The 19,212-nt window shown below is 33.5% G+C and overlaps 1 protein-coding gene across 1 annotated transcript; it reads left to right on the plus strand.

The window, feature by feature from the left end:
- Nucleotides 1-353: 353 nt before the first annotated feature.
- Nucleotides 354-14,567, plus strand: LOC111629268 (cyclin-dependent kinase 7-like). Its single transcript, XM_023373150.1, has 12 exons — nucleotides 354-358; nucleotides 1,392-1,476; nucleotides 2,932-2,991; nucleotides 3,108-3,209; nucleotides 3,275-3,343; nucleotides 6,985-7,095; nucleotides 10,006-10,124; nucleotides 12,274-12,373; nucleotides 12,444-12,530; nucleotides 13,983-14,132; nucleotides 14,202-14,343; nucleotides 14,413-14,567. The coding sequence occupies exons 2-12, from the start codon at nucleotides 1,420-1,422 to the stop codon at nucleotides 14,439-14,441; spliced, it is 1,026 nt and encodes a 341-aa protein (XP_023228918.1). The 5' UTR covers nucleotides 354-358; nucleotides 1,392-1,419; the 3' UTR covers nucleotides 14,442-14,567.
- Nucleotides 14,568-19,212: the final 4,645 nt, after the last annotated feature.

Genomic DNA, 19,212 nt, shown 5'->3' on the forward strand with positions numbered 1-19,212 from the left:
TAAAATTACACTTATCTGTTATCTATTGTGGGAGATTATTATTCTTCAACAAGACTTCCCGCCTCTGCCACCGAGTTATAGACGGATTCATCAATATAAGTCAAGACTCGCCATTCTATACGTCGATTTTATTTTTATTTCGCTAATTCTATTTTTAAGATCATCCACGCTTTTTATGCAGAAATTCGACCGATAAATAATTGTTAATTTTCCTTATAAAAAAACTTCTAAATTATAAAATGGCGAATTTTTAAGATGGGCGAGAGAACGACATTTCAGGAAAAAAAAAGAAATGAGATACGCAAATGTTTGTACTGGTCATAGCAATAAGCCTACAACATACCAATCGAATTTTCTGGTACGATTCGTCAGTACAGACGATTACGGCGGTGTGGTCGGCGAAACTTGTCGGGCCGGCGGCCACACGCGTTCTAGNAAAATTGATATCACTTATAATCTATAAATTAAATTTTCAGATTAAACTTGGGTCTAGGGCAGAAGCTAAGGATGGAATAAACAGGACTGCTCTTATACCAATCGAATTTTCTGGTACGATTCGTCAGTACAGACGATTACGGCGGTGTGGTCGGCGAAACTTGTCGGGCCGGCGGCCACACGCGTTCTAGCTCCCGAGCGAGCATTAGTTCTAAATTATGCCGCTACGGCCAATAGCGGGATTCGATTTGTGGTATTTTCTGGTCGTAGTTACAATTTATGAATGCTTTATTCGAAATTTCTATTACTTAAAAATAAGTTTTTACTTTTTGTTAGGCTTTCCTCAACGCTTAAAATAGTTCTAAAATAGCTAAAGTGACCAGTCATTTTAGAGACTGTGTTCTGAATTGAAATATGTACCAAATTTTAAAGTTGCACCGATTAAGAGAACAAATGCCGAGTGGTTCGTTCGTGTTTATCGTACCGTTTAAACTTTGTCTATCACTATACAGTATTTTAAAGAAACCACACTCGCTAATTCCATTGTATTTAACGTATAACGAGTTGGACAACATCGACGGTAAGATAAACAAACGATAAACGTGCTATTTTACTCTTCGGATCGGGAGAAAAGGCCGACGTTGCGTATGAGGAAAAAAACTATTCGTTTATAAGTAATCTAAAATTTTAACTTATTTTTATTTTTAACTAATAGAAATTACGAACAAAGTGGTAATTTGTAACTACGACCAGAAAACACCCGCAAGACAGAAAGAGTAAAATAAATAAAAAAAGTCTGTGGGAAAGTTATTGTTATTTAAAATAAAATAAAAAATAAAAAGAAAGAATACTTAAAATTTTATTAATTTTAATAATAAAATATATTTTTTATATAAAATTTAAGAAAATTAATGAAATGAACAAGTTCTTAAATAAACGAAACAATTTTTTAAAAGGAGTGGCAACACTTTATTTAAAAGAAAGATGGCCGAAGACAAGTTGAAAAGATATGAGAAAATCGAATATTTGGGCGAAGGGCAGGTTAATATCATTTCGTAAAGAATAATTTAACATTGTTGACTGTATTTTTATTAGAAATTGCCTAAATATTTATTTGATGATATTTTGCTTTGACGTAAAGCAAATGATAAACACGTGCTTATCGTATCGTCGGTTGCCGATCAAAAACTCGGATCAAATTTAGGAGAAAGATTAGAAGTCCGTTATTATGCAATGTTGATTATTATTTTGGTAGTTGTTTATAAACTATACACCAACTTTTTTTTCTCTTAATTTTATTTACAATAGATACATACATGCTAGACATGTCCAAAACACATAGAATATATGAGGGAAAACTCGTTCAAAAACGCTATAAACAAAAATATCTGCTGGGTTAATGTTTACCTAGGTAGTCCAAGATGGCCGCACTTCTGGAATCACGTTCTAACCTAACCTATTCTAATAAATTAACAAATTTTTCCGGTTAATGTCCAGGGTCGTAGACCATCATGGCGGCTCTTCCTGTTTTAGCCTCGAAACCGGACCGCTTTGGAGACGACGTGTCATGTGATGACGCGAGCGAACGGCGGCGGCTGCTGCGCCGCGGCAAACAAAAACAAACAGTGGGGACGCACGTTCTAACCTAACCTATTCTAATAATATAATTGGTAATAATTATGATAATTTATTAGAATAGGTTAGGTTAGACATAAATAATTGAAACAGCTTTTATAATATGGAGGCTACTCTTTTTCGAGCAAGCAAGATGTAGCCTCCATATAACTTGATAAATTAAACCAATGTTGGCAAAAAGGCAAAATAAAAAAAGTATCGTAACATCGTTGTTTCCTTTTACAATGCATTTGTACACAAACAGCGAATTAAGTTGATTTCATCTACAAATTCATTACTTTTTCTTGGCGTACCAGTCTTTCGAGCAATGAAAGTAATCTATATACTACTAAAACTCTGAATTTGAGTTTGTTGGATAGTAATCAAATAGAGAAAAGATACTGTCACATTTGTNTCCGGTTTCGAGGCTAAAACAGGAAGAGCCGCCATGATGGTCTACGACCCTGGACATTAACCGAATAGATTAGGTTAGGTTAGGTTAGAATGTGATTCCAGAAGTGCGGCCATCTTGGACTACCTAGGTAAACATTGACCATCCGCTGAATATTCCTTCGTGTTAGATAAAAGGCGGAACACGGTGGGTTTCCTTGTTGTTGATTGACCTGGATTGATATGTGGACGTTATATTCTTGATAAATGAGTGGCTGTACCCATGCTTGGATGCAATATGTTTCAGTTGTTCTAGCTCATTGTTAGTATCTGAGAGCTGCGTACATTATAACTACATTATAATTGTAAATGAAAACAGTGTAACAAGTAAATAATTTGTATATAAAATTTAATTTATACACACAACTCTTATTGTCACAATATAATAAATAAATGCAATTTTTTAATTAAAAAAACATTTGTTTTTTGCAGTTTGCTACAGTGTATAAGGCAAAAGATGTTAAAACGGGCCGAATTGTTGCCGTTAAAAAGGTAATTTTATTTTATTTTGCTGATTATTATGTTATAAAATACACTAACAAAAGCATAAATAAAGAAATATATAAAAAAAATTGATATCACTTATAATCTATAAATTAAATTTTCAGATTAAACTTGGGTCTAGGGCAGAAGCTAAGGATGGAATAAACAGGACTGCTCTTAGAGAGATCAAGTTGTTACAGGAAATTTCTCATCCCAATATAATTGGTGTAAGAGTCTTTTTATTATTAAATTGCTTGATTAAAATAATGTTCTCTAACAATCTGTTATTTAGCTGCTCGATGTATTTGGACATAAGTCAAATGTCTCTCTGGTGTTTGATTTTATGGATACAGATTTAGAGGTATGTAAAAGTAAATAAAACTTGTTAATAATAATTGAAGAAATGTTTTGAAAATCATTTATACAGTGGAATACTTTTGTTATAATCACAGATAATGTTATTGTAATCAGTCAGTCCCAAAACACCTTATATAAAATTAGTTAAAGCTAATCTGCCTATTATAATCAAACTTTGGCTATTGATATCATTTGTGGTAATTACACTTGAAGACATGAGATAAGAATTCTTAGAAAATTCATACATTAAATATTATTTTTAAACAAATCATACCTTTTATCTTTTATATACTAAGCTGTAAGGATATGACAAGAATTCTTAGAAAATGTGTACTGTAGATCTTGAAGTGTAACTTTGGGGATGAACATTAATCAATCAATCAACAGCTGAAATAATTTGGCAGAAATTATCCTAAAATATTATTTTTAGAAATTGCCTGATAAGAACAACTAGAGGTAGATGTTAGGCACTATCTCTTAACTAAAGTTTAAATGTATCTGGAAGGGAGGAGTTGCTCAGAGGTTTGGGTGGCATAACTGGTTGGTTCAGTGCATGGTAAGCAGAGGCTGTGGGTTCGACTCCCACTCTGGGCCAATTCTTTTCTTCCAAACTATTCAAAAATTTCAAAATAAAAAAAATATAAAATAAAACTATTTTCTTTAGTTAAGAGATGGTGCCTAACATCTACCTATAATTCTTATGTAATTTCTAAAAATATTTGTAGGATAATTTCTGCTCAATTATTTTTGGTTGGTCAATTATTAATACATTAGGTTATTGGGATGAAAATTCGTGTTGCAATTTTCTTTGTTTAATATTGAGATCTGCTGAGTTAAAAAACAGTTGCTTATAAGAAACATGGCAAAGGCCTATGTAAATGTGTAATGTTGTATTAAGTGTACAGTTTATGATAAAATGAGTTGTATACATTTATAATGTAATTGTTTGTAATAAATTGACTTCAATAATGAAAATTTTTTAACCTCTGTTTAATGTTATAAGCTGGTTATTATTAAAAATATTGCAAATTCCAAATTAATCATAAAAGCAGATTCCATTATATTATAAAATACAAGATACAAATGATAATATTTGAAATGTTAGAGATATTGCATATGGGTTACTATTGTAATAATAATTACAATATTTGCAATGCAAAATATGAATTAGCAAGAAGCAATGTGAATAATATGACATCACAAGTCACAGTTTGTGATTTTGTGAGCAGGATGTGCTTCGGTGCTTATTACTGTTGCATGTCACAAGAAATTATTAAATCTTGAACATTTATTTCCCTTGAATTAGTGAGATAGCATTTGAAACTTCATATAACTTCATTCAAACTGATCTCTTTATAAGGCAAACATTTTTTCCCTCATACTATATGAACAGAACCATAAGATAATTCAATAATCTTTAGATGTTCATTGAATTCCCTTTTAAGTATTCCAAAAAAATTTTTTAGATTGGTTTTCAAGCATTGCCTGCTTGTCTTAATTGAAATCTTTCCTCCGGTAACATGGAATCACAACTGTTTCTTTTTGTATTACAGACTCCAGGGACTGTCACCTTATTAAAATGCTTGTAAGCATAAATCTTAGTAGGCATAGTTATATCTGGAAATTTTTACATAAACTGTCACTTTAATATTCAATAAGTTTTCTTATTTCTGTAACTTTCTACTATGAAAATTTGCTGTTCTGTGATAGCAACTTATAGTCATTGAAATCCTCATCTACTTGCAAGCTGTTTTTCAATTTGATTATCCAATATTACCATCAATGAGATTGTACAAAAGCAATTCATTGAAATACAGACACTTTGACAGAGTATAGATGCACAAACTGGACAGAAATTATCCCAAAACCATAATACAGATAACCCTCGGTTTATGCTGCAGTTCTGTTCCTACAAAAGCTGGCACAAATCAAATTGGTGTAAAATGAACCCATATTTACAATGAGGTATAGAGTTAGGTTATACATAAGTGAAAAATAAGCAAATAATTTTGTTTATTAATACAATATAATACAAAATACATATAAATTTAATTTATAAAATGTATTTTATCATAAAATAAAGTGAAATGTTTTTATTAAAAAATTTTAGTTTCAGATCTCTTACATTTTTCGGAAAAAATCCATCTTTAATTGTTTACATTTTTATTTTCTTTCATTGAGAATTTTGGAATATGGTCGAATGGATACGATGATGCTTCTTTTTACATTTGCACTTTGCTCCCAATCATTGTCTAACTCTCAAAGTTCATCCATCAAGCTTTCTATAGTTGAAAGGATACATTAACCCGACATAGAGGTACAGACGAGTGGAGACACTGATTGGTCTACCATCGGTCGCCGTAATGCATATATATGGTCAGTTTGAGCAGGAAAATTGAAGGTGGCTAAGGAGAGATAGATATCATCTGACTGACAAGAAGTAAATATTGTCTGGCTAATAAAAAAAGTATTGTCTGGCCAATGAGAAGTAGATTGTCTCACTAACGATAGTTTCTGATCGCCAGAAGTGTTACTGTGTCTTAAGGTGCTTTCCTGAACGAACTGATACGGGATACATTCATTGATGCTATGGATCAGGACGCATTTATTGGACTATCAAGTTTAATAACTTGACTCATGGGTACCTAAACGTTTAGTATTTTAGCATTCATTTAATGCAAATTTATACATACCCAATAATATTAAACAGAAAAAATAAATATACAGTAGAGTATCGATTATCCGACCCCCGATTAACCGTCACATCAGTTAACTGACCGTTCTAGTCAGCAAACTTCAAATGTCTGCTAGTGATGTGGCGCTACAATATTTGGCTATGTCTTGGCTACTTTAATGTAATTTTTGTTAAATTTTTGCGTGTTTTAGATGGCAACACTGGCTCGACCATGAAAGGGAAGCCAGTACTGTATTTAAACGAGATTTAATTTTCTAATTATGAGTGGTTGTTTGTTTTGTGAGCAATAAAATAATTTTAATGATACAATAGCAACGAGTATTATTTTAAAAAAAAATTGTTAGGCTTAACATCGATGAAAATTCAATGCGAAGTAAGTTAATGATATACTAATTACATTTAACTAATTAATAGCGATATATTAACATACTATACTAATAATTATTTTTTCCATTCTTTTCGGTTATCCGACCAACCCGAGTCCCCAGTTGAGTTGGATAATCGATGCTCTACTGTATTCAATAAAAATCTTTGTTTTAACGAATGTACAATGTTGTGGCTCGGTAAATATGTCAACACTGAAATGAAAATCAGTCTAGCATAGGGAAAATCAAGGAATTACACCGCAAAATGGCAAATTGTGAATCGGCGTAAATTGAGTTAGCATAAACCGAGGACTACCTGTATAGCAGATCACTCAAGTTTCAGCACAAAATACTCTGAGAAAATCATAAATTTGATATTACATGTGAAGAGATGGAGACTCTCATAACTGCACAAAATTATTCAGAATGCACTTTCTGTTCAATATATTCAGTGGCAGAGACAAATTTAAATAACTAACTAATGTATTCACAATCCACATCTGTCATTTCAAGCCATTCATTATTTATGTAGGATATTCTACGATAATTTAATCAAGTATTTTTAAACAAATATTTAATATTTAGGTGATAATAAAAGATACAAATATAGTTCTAACACCTGCTAACATTAAAGCTTATATATTGATGACATTGCAAGGATTAGAATTTCTTCATATGAACTGGATTCTTCATAGAGTAAGTTGTATTTTATTTAATATTAATTATGCTACATTTATAGTGGTGTGGTGAGCAAATCAGCTATGGAAGGAGAAAGCAGCATTTATTGTAAATACTGCTAAATGTACAGATAAATGTTAATTTGACACTATGTAAAATAGCAAGAAATAAAGGAATAATTACTGTTACAGATTAGTGTTTAGTACTAACTTTTTTCTTAATTCATTTTTTGGTAATAGTGAATATTTATTAGTACATTGTTATTCATTATTAGTATTAGTTATTATTATTATTATGTTGCAAATGTCATGCTCAGTTGATACTGGTATCAAGTGATAAGCTAGACTAAAGTCAAGACATAGCTACCCAAACACCAAACAGGTTAACATTAAGCTTCTGTGTTATTGGTGTATGCTCCCTGAAATAGTGAGATGAACTGATCTTGGTATGGCAAGGGTCTAGCAGTGAAGGGTGAGTGCATTACAGGAACCAAAGATCCCACCTTGACCTTGACCTTGACTTAGTCATTGATACAGTTTTCAAACTTAGGTCTAAGGTTCCAGAGGTGTCAGAAATCGTGGGCTTTGAGTCTAGATACTAGGCCTATAAACCTTGTCTGATGGCTGCATTAGACAACAAGGTTTATAGGTCAGTGTTTCAAATATCTTTCCAAACTGGAACCAAATCCCATTTAGACAAACAGATGACAATTAAGCTGTATTTAGACATAGTGGTATGCAGACTCCCATCAAGAACAGAGGAAAGACGGTATGGCCAAACCATGGTAGCCATTTTTGATTAGAACCCACTACAGCATCACAGGTTCCTAGTCTTTGGCAATCTAGACTGTGACTTCTGTAGCTGCTACAAGTAGGTTCCTAATGGAAATCTCATCTGGACGTATCAGATAGAGTGTAATTGATTGGGTGTATCTGATGCAAGCTGATAGCTGCCAATGAGTGAAAGCACCAGATGGTGTCTCTTTTGGGCCTTTGCTTGATAAAGGACTACTGAAATGTGGTAGGGATCCCTGTCATATTTGCAGCCCAGCCTGAGTCTCTTTGCCCTTGATTGAGCATTGCTCTTGCTGACAGCAAGAACTCTGGGAAAACTTGCTTATTGTACTTGCAGGTGAAGTTTCCAGTGTCTTCGAAGTCTGGGGATGCTGGAATGCTGGAACTATTGGATTCAAGTACCATGTTGGTACAAGAACTGGTGGCCAATGCAGTTGGTCTTGTTTGAGCCCATGGCAGTATGTGCCATGTAAACCTCTTTCCATTTGGTAAGGAGAAACAGTTTATCAGGAGAAAGATTGGGCTTTGCACATGTGGTGCTGACTCTTGACTCTTTTTTGGGATAAGTTAATTAAATAGGTTGGTATGTAATAAGCCTGTTCATTTGTCATATGTAACTAAGTAGTTTTTATAATATAAAAGTTTTTTCTTTTTAAATAATAATGCATAACAGCCAAGAAAGTTATGTGACTCTCTCTGAATTTTTTTAAAAGGCTCCTAAGAGGGCAAGGTCCATGTAAGTTGGGCAAGAAACTAAGGGAGGGAATTACTTTGTACTATAGGTGCTACAAATTTGGGTGTATTGCCAAGTGCTCAAGTGGGATTTTCCAGACCTGCTATAGTTACTGTTCAATGAATCACTCCCATGAGGAGTATAAAGAGACACTGCTTAAATGCAGCAAGTGTTGCAAAGCCAACAAAAAGTTTGACTTGTGGTTGGAAACAATCCATTCCTGTGTGACTGCTAGCTGTTTCTTTTACCTGAGGGAGCTGGCTATGGTCAAATCTCAGACTGACTATCAGCAGTAAAGAACCAAAGTTGGCTTGAAACAAAAAGGAATTAATTTGAAGATGTAGTCTGTCCAAAATTGATAACCACTAGTTATTCACTTCTTGTGTTCCAGAAAACAAACAATTGACAACCTGACCTTTCTTTTTAGGCTGCTTAGCTGTCAAGTTTAAAAGCATTCCTTTAAAAAACACAGAAAAATATCCAATTAAAAAAAACCAACTTTAATTGGATATTTTTCTGTGTTAAATAAGACCAGAACATATCAAAAAACCAACTTGAAGTCACAGGTGTCGTTTACAAGCTATCATGTACTTGTCCAAGACCAAAACTTTACATAGGAGAAACAGGAAGGAAGTTGGAGACATGGCTAAAAGAACATGAAGCTGCTATTAGGTTAAAAAGACAAGAATCACGATGGTGTCTACATTGTAACAAATTTAATTGTAAAATAGATAGGAATAATGTTAAAATATTATATAAAGTAAAAAATTGTTTCAAAAGAAGAATAATAGAACATTTTTGTATTGTAGCATATACAAATGTGATAAATCTGAATACCGGGATGAATGTAGATGCATGCTGGGAAAATTCACACGGCATAAAAGTAACAGGAATTGTTAAAGTTCATTGTGTCCACTGATGAAGCTTTATTTTGTAAGTGAAATGCATTTAGATTTTATGAACATGAAGTTATTTGTAATTAAAGTTAAAGTTTAGTATTTCTTCGTTATTTGTTTGCCTGCTAAAATGAGTCATTCAAAATCAGATAAGAAAGAGTAGTTTTACTTGTTTTAATCTAAAAATTATTTTATTAATTTTTGGAAATTAGAAAAAAATTTTATGAATTTTACTGATCCCATTGTTTTAAAATTTGTGAATAATTTAAAACTAATAATTTTTAAAATATATTAATTGTAGAATGGAGAAATCAAATATCTTTGTCCTCACTACTAACCTGTTTTGAAGTTTTGAGCTAGTCTATGTTGTTAAGTTACACATTTATAGTCTATGTGCGAAAGTTACACATTTGTTCTTGCCTCACTTCTCTCCTCACCACATTACTATAAAGTAGCTTTATATTACATGAACAATATTACACTGATGTTTTTTGTAAAATTTCAGGATTTGAAACCAAATAATTTACTGATTAATGAAAAAGGAATTTTGAAATTGGCTGATTTTGGTTTAGCTAAATTTTTTGGGTCACCAAATAGAATTTACACTCATCAAGTAGTAACTAGGTAAGAATATACAATGTTATTTCTCTAGCTTATTACTCTATCATATTTACAATTTTGGTTTAGCATAAATTTGCTTTTATTATGAACTTATTATACAGGAACTTTGCAGGCAAATGGTAAAAAATAGTCTTTATTAATTACAGAATATGCATTTCGGATGTTACACACCTCATCAGTTCTCATTTACAAATATTTGATAATATAAATGTTGCAACATTATACAACATATTAAATTATTTTTTCTGTATTATGAAACATATTGTAATTAATAATCATCTGGTAGATTTGAAGATTTTTGTTGTAGTTTTCATACAATAGGGAATTAACACATTCAATCTAATTATAACAATATGTAATTAATAGTATATTATGCAATTAGTTTATAACATTGTTTCTCAACCTGTTTTTATTTAACAGTTTAGTTTATATTATTTCAAAAAATTTTTTTTGCCAATAGATGGCACTATATGTAAATCCAACAAATGGATTTAGACAGAAATCAATTGATACATAGAAATTAGATCAATATTTTGGGATGGTATGTAGAATATTATTTATGTTAGAAGTATGTTAATGTAGCTGCCAAGTTTCATAGCAATTGGTTGCATAGCCTAGGAGTGAACAAACAACCCCTTGATGTGGGTTCCTGCCTGTGGTGAAGGGACCTCCCAGAGATGGTTTAGTAATTATTCTTTACCATTGCTGGGTTCTGAATGCCCACCCATGTGTTTGTCATGCGTGCGTGCCGTGCCAGGCCTGTATGCTGGAAAGGGGGATCCTGGTAGTTGAGGGCAACATAATGTTCCCAAAACACACTGCTTTGGCCCCTGCTTTAGATAAATAGGAGGCTCTAATCAGGCTCCATTTGAGTCAACTGGCTGGTCATTGAGTCATTCTTGACCTTGGCCTAGAGTCAACTGATCGATGCAGCCCGTGCGGACACATCAGACAAGATGTGCTCTTCTTGACTGCATTGCTCCTGGGAAACCCTGGTGTGACAGCATCCCCTTGTTGGGCCCCATGGTGGGTGGGGTCACTTGGAGCTGAATAATTATTTCTAAATATGGATTCACTAAAATCAAAAGGATCATGTACAGTACTGATGCATCGCCACCAAAGGAGGTCAGTTCCTTTAACCAACCATCTTACCTCATAGTACTGGACAAACATCTCTGTCTAAACGTTCTCCGTTTCTGATTCAAAAATTATTTCAATCGACCATTGGGCATCTTAAAAAAATACAAAAATTGAGGTCAGGAGATTTACTCGTAAAAGCAGCCTCACCTGAACAGTCAGCAAAGCTTTGGGAACAAAGTCTCTAGGAGATATGAAAGTCGCCATCACACCACACACCAACATAACCAGATATATAATAAATTAAATGTAATCCTGGCGATATCGATGTTTCTAAATCTACTTGAGTGTTTAAATTATGGATTAAAAGGTGAAATGATAGAAATAACTGTCCACCTGAAGCAATCTGAGAAAAATATTTTGGATAAGGCTGCACTAGCAACATTCATATCTTCAATTTTAGAAACAGCCATTTTGTTATAAACAAATCAGTCAAAAAGTCTAACGAAATAAGAATAACGATGACGTCATTCTCGTTTAACTTGTTTGACTTTACAAATGTACCCACTGTTACTCTCTCCCTTGTCATGTAAGAGTAGGTTGATGGAGTAGGTTGTACTGCACTAGAGTGCAGTACAACCTACTCCATCAGTAAGTCATAGATTCGCGGTGATAATGGAAAGTAAACGGCTTCAGACAAAAGCTCGAATCACCCATTAGTGGGCGGTAGGAACCAGGTTGACTACCACTGATTTACATCATTCATTTATTTTTGTAAATAAATTTTATTTTATTTTTTTATCTGTTTAGTAAATTAATTCAAAATCTAATTTAGAGATTTCGATTGACTATTAATTCTTAACAAAAATTATATGACCTCGATCTTGATCCCGAAAATCATTAATACGAATTTTCAACAAAGTGAACCAACTGCTATTCCCCCAATTTGTATTGACACCAGTTGACTGTAAAAGCAAATTTATGATAAATTGAAATTGCAAATATATACTGTGTCAAAATGTTTATAAATTATACAAATTAAATACATAGTTTAATCAATTTTATTTGTTTGTAGGTGGTACAGAGCTCCTGAATTGCTATTCGGAGCTAGAATATACGGCACAGGAGTCGACATATGGGCAGTTGGATGCATCTTAGCTGAACTGCTGTTGAGGGTATTTCGCTCTCGGATTTTTTTTGCAAAGTATAAAGATACTAAATTAATAGTTACATCTTGGTTTCTAGACACCATTCCTACCAGGCGATACGGACCTAGATCAATTAGATAAAATATTTCAAGCTCTAGGTACACCGACGGAGAAAGATTGGCCCGTAAGTACATCTCGCTTTTGCTTTTGAATTGCGTTTTCTAACTACTAGTTATTATTATCCGTATTTATTTGACACATTTAATCAAATTACAGCAACGTTTAGACGGTTTATTTCAAATAACAAAATTACTGAATTTCACGAAATAGGAGGCACTACCACTTGAGAATCACCAGAATATATTTCGAACTGTTTTCCCTGACATTTCGAGAAACAATATCATTTATAACATAGAAACTCTGGTTTTTATTAATTCATAAATGACAATCAATGGATCGGATGCATAATCTTAGTAGGTCATGTCGAATATTTGTTCTGGGAGCTCTTAATAGTAAAGAATGTGTGAATAGTTTCTATTTAGGAAAGATTAGCAACGAATTGCATAAGTTTTCTGGCCGTTATGAGGTTTTATTTAAAAATAACTTTTATGTTATTAGTTATAATAAATAAAATTGCAACGCCATCTTACAAGATTTTGTTCTAAAAACTTTCTATATTTTTAATTATTATAAAAATGGAAGAATGCTTCATTTTGACAGCAGAGAGGAGTTTTATAAGAATAAACTGCAAATGCTAACAAGTAAAATCTTTGTTAAGTCCGACCCACTGGAGATACAATGGGTGACCACACACTGTCTCTCCATCCTTGGCCCACTGGTGGTGAAGCTGTCAACCCACAACCTAACTCCCCAGCACCAGGAGTTAGGTTGTGGGTTGGCATCCTGCCAGGTTGAGTTTTTCAGATTTTCTCCACATTCGTAATGCCAGAATAGGGGGCCAGTTAACCTTAGAAAGACCTCCCAGAAGACATTTCCCCTAATCAGATGGCCCAAGCATTGCATTGCCGTAACTAAACAAACTCTCCATCCCCTCAACCCACGGTCATCAAAATTTAATAGCATGGATGCCCCTTATGCAAGCTACCATGCCATACATAACAGTCAGGAAAGTAAAAGTGCCGCTACGGATAGTCAAAGTATAGTTTATGTGGATTCCTTTTAATTCCATGCACCTACAGACGTTTCCCTTGGCGTCAAATGTACTGTACGTTAACATATTTGATGTTAGGCACAGATTGACATCCTAAATATTTTCCTGGGAATTCTTATTTTCCTTGGTTCAATACAAAATGCAGATGGTTATCTGAAGAAAAGTAGGCGGAGGACAACTGGTTTGCACACCGGTAAAAGGACAGGCATTTAGGAAAGTCGACCGCATAAAATAAATAGATAAATAATGGATTCCTAGATAGAGAAACTTCCCATTCTTCTAGTACATGTGGCCTAATATATAAACTCGGAATAACGGAGACTGCTTCTTTGGGGAATTGCACCACACAATACTTTGCCGGCAAAGTATATACGACGTAAATTAATTAATTGTCCATTTTCTGGACAGTGGATCCAAAGCACGATAGTTTAGGCAAGAAATGACGGGAGACGTTTGACTTTGCAGGGCGTGGCCACACTTCCTCACTATGTCCAGTTCAAGCCTTGCCCAGGAACCGCTCTCAATAACATCTTCACGGCGGCGGGCGATGACCTTCTGCATCTGCTGTGTAAGATGCTGGCATTGAATCCTCTAGAACGTTGCGACTGCAGCCAGGTAAGTTTTGCCTCTTCTCTCTTTATTACCAATAAAGCTGGCACATAACCCTTCTCTTCCATCTTCTAGGCCTTGAAGATGCCCTATTTTTCCAACGCACCGGCCCCCACTCCAGGCGAGAATCTGCCCACACCCTCTTCGGGTTTTCAAGAAAAAGATGTGCCAGCCACACCCACCGTCCTCAAGCGCAAAATCTCCGATGGTGAGGCGGGTAAGCAGAACCTCTTCCATAAACCACTCTCTCTGCTTCCGTCTTACTCACGCTTTATTTTTATTTCAGGTCCACTTATTAAAAAATTAGTCTTTTAATTGTAATTTATTTGTTACTGGCTCGAAACTTTTCTATTCCGTATAAAATCATCTGTGTATACAACTGGCCTGGGCCAAATTGTTACATTACAATATTGTAAATAAATAAAAGTTTAGACTTTGTAATGGAGGCATTGGTCCTTTCCTTGCCTATTATAGAACCGTCCAGTCGGGTTTCTCACTTGTCTTCGTCCCGGTTACCCAATACAGAGCAGACGGACTGCTGTCTACCTACATGTTTCTTGTTGAAGAAACTCGACGACGGAAGTTACTGGCACCGAGGTGGCCTGGCGTCGCTTTAAAACAAATTTAATGCTATTTGTTTATCCGAGCTCTTCAGCAAGTTTCCTTGCTGATGTTTAATCGTATTTACATTCAAGTTTTCCATTCTTGTAATTCAACAACACAGTTGAATTACAAAAATGAATGGAAAAAGAAACCAAAACATTATAGTGTGCATGACCAGAAAAGTTTATTTCTAATGGTTCAGAATGTGCAAATATTTATTAAAATAACAACTTAACAAATATGAAATAATTACATTTATAATCATTGCTAAGTGACTAGTATTTCATTAATGATTTTATAAATAACGAAGAACTATTTTCTGCGGATTAATGAGATGCAAGGCGATTTTTAATTGATGGACGTGAGTTTAAACCAATAAACAAAGGAAGGTGTGTCTTAGTTTGTTTACAGTTGGTGCCAAGTTACGATAGCTGTGTTTGTTATATCTATGGATACTTGAGAGACTATGTGGTGATTTCTTTTAACTGTGAACGAATCAAAACACAAGATAAGATTAACGAGAACATTTATTAGCTTACATACATCTGACTTGGATTTTACACAAATTGCAAAATTATACCCCGACTTACGCAAATTTGACTTATGCAGTTATCGCTCGGTCCCACCTATCACGTAAGTTTGGGGTATTACTGTAGTTATATTTAGGTTTTAAGGTTTTTAAGATACAAGGTTATATGATTTTTAATTTAGGTTAAGGGGCTTTTATAGTATACAAAGTTTTAAGAGTATGTATATACAGTAAGACCATGCATAACACGGAGGATGCGTTCCTAGACAACAAAAGCGCTATACGAAACATCATTAAACGAGGTCATTTTAATATAGAGTAAATAAGAATAGGGAAACACGCAACCAAAAATAAAAAATTTTCCCTTAGTTTTAAGTTATTTTTATATTAATTTGTATAATAATATATGTTAAATACACAAACATATGCACACATAAATGTATAATAATATATTAATTAGTTCATTTTTTTCTATATTAATAGTTCATTTTTTGTGATGAAGGTCCTGACTTTTCNCACAGAAATGTATAATAATATATTAATTAGTTCATTTTTTTCTATATTAATAGTTCATTTTTTGTGATGAAGGTCCTGACTTTTCTGAAATTCTTATTTTTTTGCAATAAAGTCGTAAAGTTTCATTTCTCACTTTTTTCTTTCCTTAAGCAAATATCGGTAGCGGAAGATCACATCCAAAACACCTCGTTTTGCTTTTGCACTCCTTTCAAAGTCTGGATCATCAGCTACAATTTGATCAATGATTTTGGTTATTGTTACCAAACTTTTACTAAGGAAATCTGTAGAGAAATTTTTTGGGTTCTTCGTTTTCAGAATCACTATTTTCCAGTTCTAATGGATTCCTTGTTCTGCCAGTTCTTGAAGGTCGTCGTTGATAAGACTCTCACCAGAAACCTACGGTAACTCCTCAATATCCTGTTCGTCTACATCTCCTATTACTGCTGTATTGATTAGATTGAGTTTGCTCAACCTAAGAATACTGCGATAAGCTCTTCTCCTTTTGAATTCTTGGATACCTTCAGCCATAACTTCTTCCACACTTCACTCATGCATTTATCAGTCAATTCTTGCGGGACAAAGCCAATATTGCCTATGGCATCCATAATGTTATATTTTTTCCAGAATTACAAGAAACAAACATAGATTTAAAGAAAGTACATTTTTTTGCCGTGGTTAGTTCTCTCCTGGTGAATGACCATTATATTCATGTGATGAGGAATTCTATCTGGGCATTATAAGCTTGAAAATTGATCGGATACGTCATATTGCTGAATGTTTTGGAAAAGGTTGTACTCAACAAATCAGCAATACCTTATGTATCACTAATTATTGTGCCATTATCTTCCGCACAAAGAATGAGATGCATATTTCCCATTAATTTTATAAATTTTATCTCAAACTGCTTTTGAGCTTGCGGAGGATATAATACTAGATCTCAAGAAGTGGTTTTTGTCTCCTTACATTGCAGGTATGAACGACGCCGCTGCAGTGGCTTGCGAACATTTGATGATAGGGAAGTTGTGTTTCTGTAAGAAGCCGACATTCAGGGGCAATCACTCAATTGCGCGTCAATGATGGTCTAGGCCCTCTACGGTCCATTCGTATCGTTTATTCAATAAGCCAGTAAAAACTGTAAACGTCTCTAAATGCATTTTTAATATCACAATTATATTCCGAATCGCTAGCCACGATATAAAGGCTACGATTAAAAATAAAATAATAAAAACTTACTCCGTGAAATAAAATGTGTGGTGGATGTATTGGTACATACCTGGTACGAAATATTCTTCAATTGTATGAATATACTTTTAAAAAAATTATAATTAAATATAGCTTTGTAAAGAAACGTACAAAAATATAAAATATTCTTTACTTTTTAAATCTTAAAAAAAAAACTTAGTCAAATAGCTCCCTACGAGTGATTAATGGATGGAATTGAAGACGGTTGCAGAGCGTGCATACACGCGGACTGCCAAATCCCCAGGGTGCCGATACCGGCCAATGTCAAATATCTCTTTTGTCACATCACTAGTATATCTCAATGGACGCGACAGGACTGTTGTAGATTTTAAACGTTTCTCACCATAGCTGTAAAAATCTAAATATGTTAAACTTAAAGTCATTTGTTTTCTAACTAATTCGTTTTAGGACTAAGTGTCCTCTGAAATTTCCAAAATTTACATCTTTTCGGTCACTCTCATTGAACTGGAAAAATTCTGTCTTTAATAATACGAAGAAATCAGCCTCCACTGTAATCGGCTAGAGATGGTTCGGTTAAGCTTTTCCTTAAGTAAAATTTCGGCTCTTTCATCAGGGTTTTGTTATGTCCCCAATTCCCTAATCGCTTAATTATTTAACTACTACTTAAGTAGAAATAAGTCGAAACCGGTTACTTTGTACTCGAATATTAGTAGTCTCGGGAAAAAAGTGAAAAGTACAAATTTTTTTGACAAACGAATATATAAATCGTAAATGTAAGGAAAATAAATTCTAGAGCTTTTTCTGTACCTCGTGCATCTCTCTCATTCATTAAATTTAGTTGTAAATGATGCTGTCAAAGTAACAGTCAATTTTTTAACATAGTACAAGACTTGTGCACGTTTTTTTCTACATCCCCTTAAAGATGGAACATACGAAATCGTAATATCACTGGTTTAACATTGAAATCCGTGAGTAATATAAAATCGGAGAACGGAATAAAAATATCAAATGTTTTAATGGATTTTTTTTAAAACTCCTGTCAACTATACAGAACTATCATAAAAAATATCAGTAAATTCTTATCGGTTGGGTTAAGTTATAAATCTACTCGAGATTCGCGTAATCGGACGAGGGCGGCCAAATATCTAGCGGGCGGACGGCTAACAGCCCAGAACCGGTCCTGGATAGAATTGGATGCAGTATAACTCGTAGATCCACCCGAGGTCCTAGACTTCCACCGGCTAAACCGGGTGAGGTTGGTGTTCTGTAAAGCGTATGCGCGAATCTGGCTTTTTGGATGCAAGGTCTATATAAGAAGGTCAGGACACGCTCCCGTGATTCTATGCGGCAGCGGCCATTTTGGGACTTATCGATGGACTACACTCCACACATCGTTTCCGCGTGAGTCTACTATTATTACGTATATAAATACTCAAACCTTTAAACAATGGGTTATTGTGTGGCACCAAATTGTAAAAGTAAATCTACAGACGTTCGATTGTTTAGATTTCCCGCAAATAAGCGGAGGAAAGTAAAAGTAGCGTAGACATCAATGGATGGTTCACAATGCAGTTCAAAGAGTTTAAACCACTTGTTACAAACTTTACACAAACGAGTGGATACTCTTCGAGTGTATGAACGAACTATACATGAAAATTTATAAACGATATTGGCAATCCAGATATAAAACAAATGTCATTTTTTTCGTTTTTCTATCTGATGAGAAAATAATTAAACATACACTATGATCATATTAAAAGAGTTTTATTTAAAAATAAAATTATGATGATGGTATTGACTTATACTCTCAATATTTATTAATAAAACATTGCAAAAAATTTAGTTTAATAGTAATTTATACTTAATTCAATTTAAATAAAATTTACATTAATTTTATTGTCAGAATTTTTATTTTAAAAGACGTGATGGAAATCTAAATGTATCTAATTCTTATAATCTAGAGATTCTATAATATTTAATTGATTTTATTTATATTTAATTTTTTCGTTCGCGTTTCAATAATTATTTTCCACTGATCATTCAAATCTTTTATCCTGAACATTTAAAAACAGATTTTATTTAATTAAAGTAAAATTGACTATTTAATTGTAAAAAAGAAAATTTTAGCATTATTTTGCTATGGCAACAAATATTCATATTTTGTTTGAATATATTGTATTCTATTCAAGTATTATTTGTCAGTTTATTGTCAAATAATTTAATTTAAAATTTTAT

Source organism: Centruroides sculpturatus, unplaced genomic scaffold (genome assembly GCF_000671375.1).
Source record: "Centruroides sculpturatus isolate CEXI.00-Female unplaced genomic scaffold, Cexi_2.0 scaffold514, whole genome shotgun sequence".
Lineage (NCBI taxonomy): Eukaryota > Metazoa > Arthropoda > Arachnida > Scorpiones > Buthidae > Centruroides > Centruroides sculpturatus.

Bases quoted from the DNA above. Each gene is read 5' to 3' on its own strand.
- LOC111629268 (XM_023373150.1), top strand. From the start codon at position 1,420: ATGGCCGAAGACAAGTTGAAAAGATATGAGAAAATCGAATATTTGGGC. The intron at 2,992-3,107 runs GTAATTTTATTT...TTAAATTTTCAG, and splicing joins GAATTGTTGCCGTTAAAAAG to ATTAAACTTGGGTCTAGGGC. The intron at 3,210-3,274 runs GTAAGAGTCTTT...TCTGTTATTTAG, and splicing joins CTCATCCCAATATAATTGGT to CTGCTCGATGTATTTGGACA.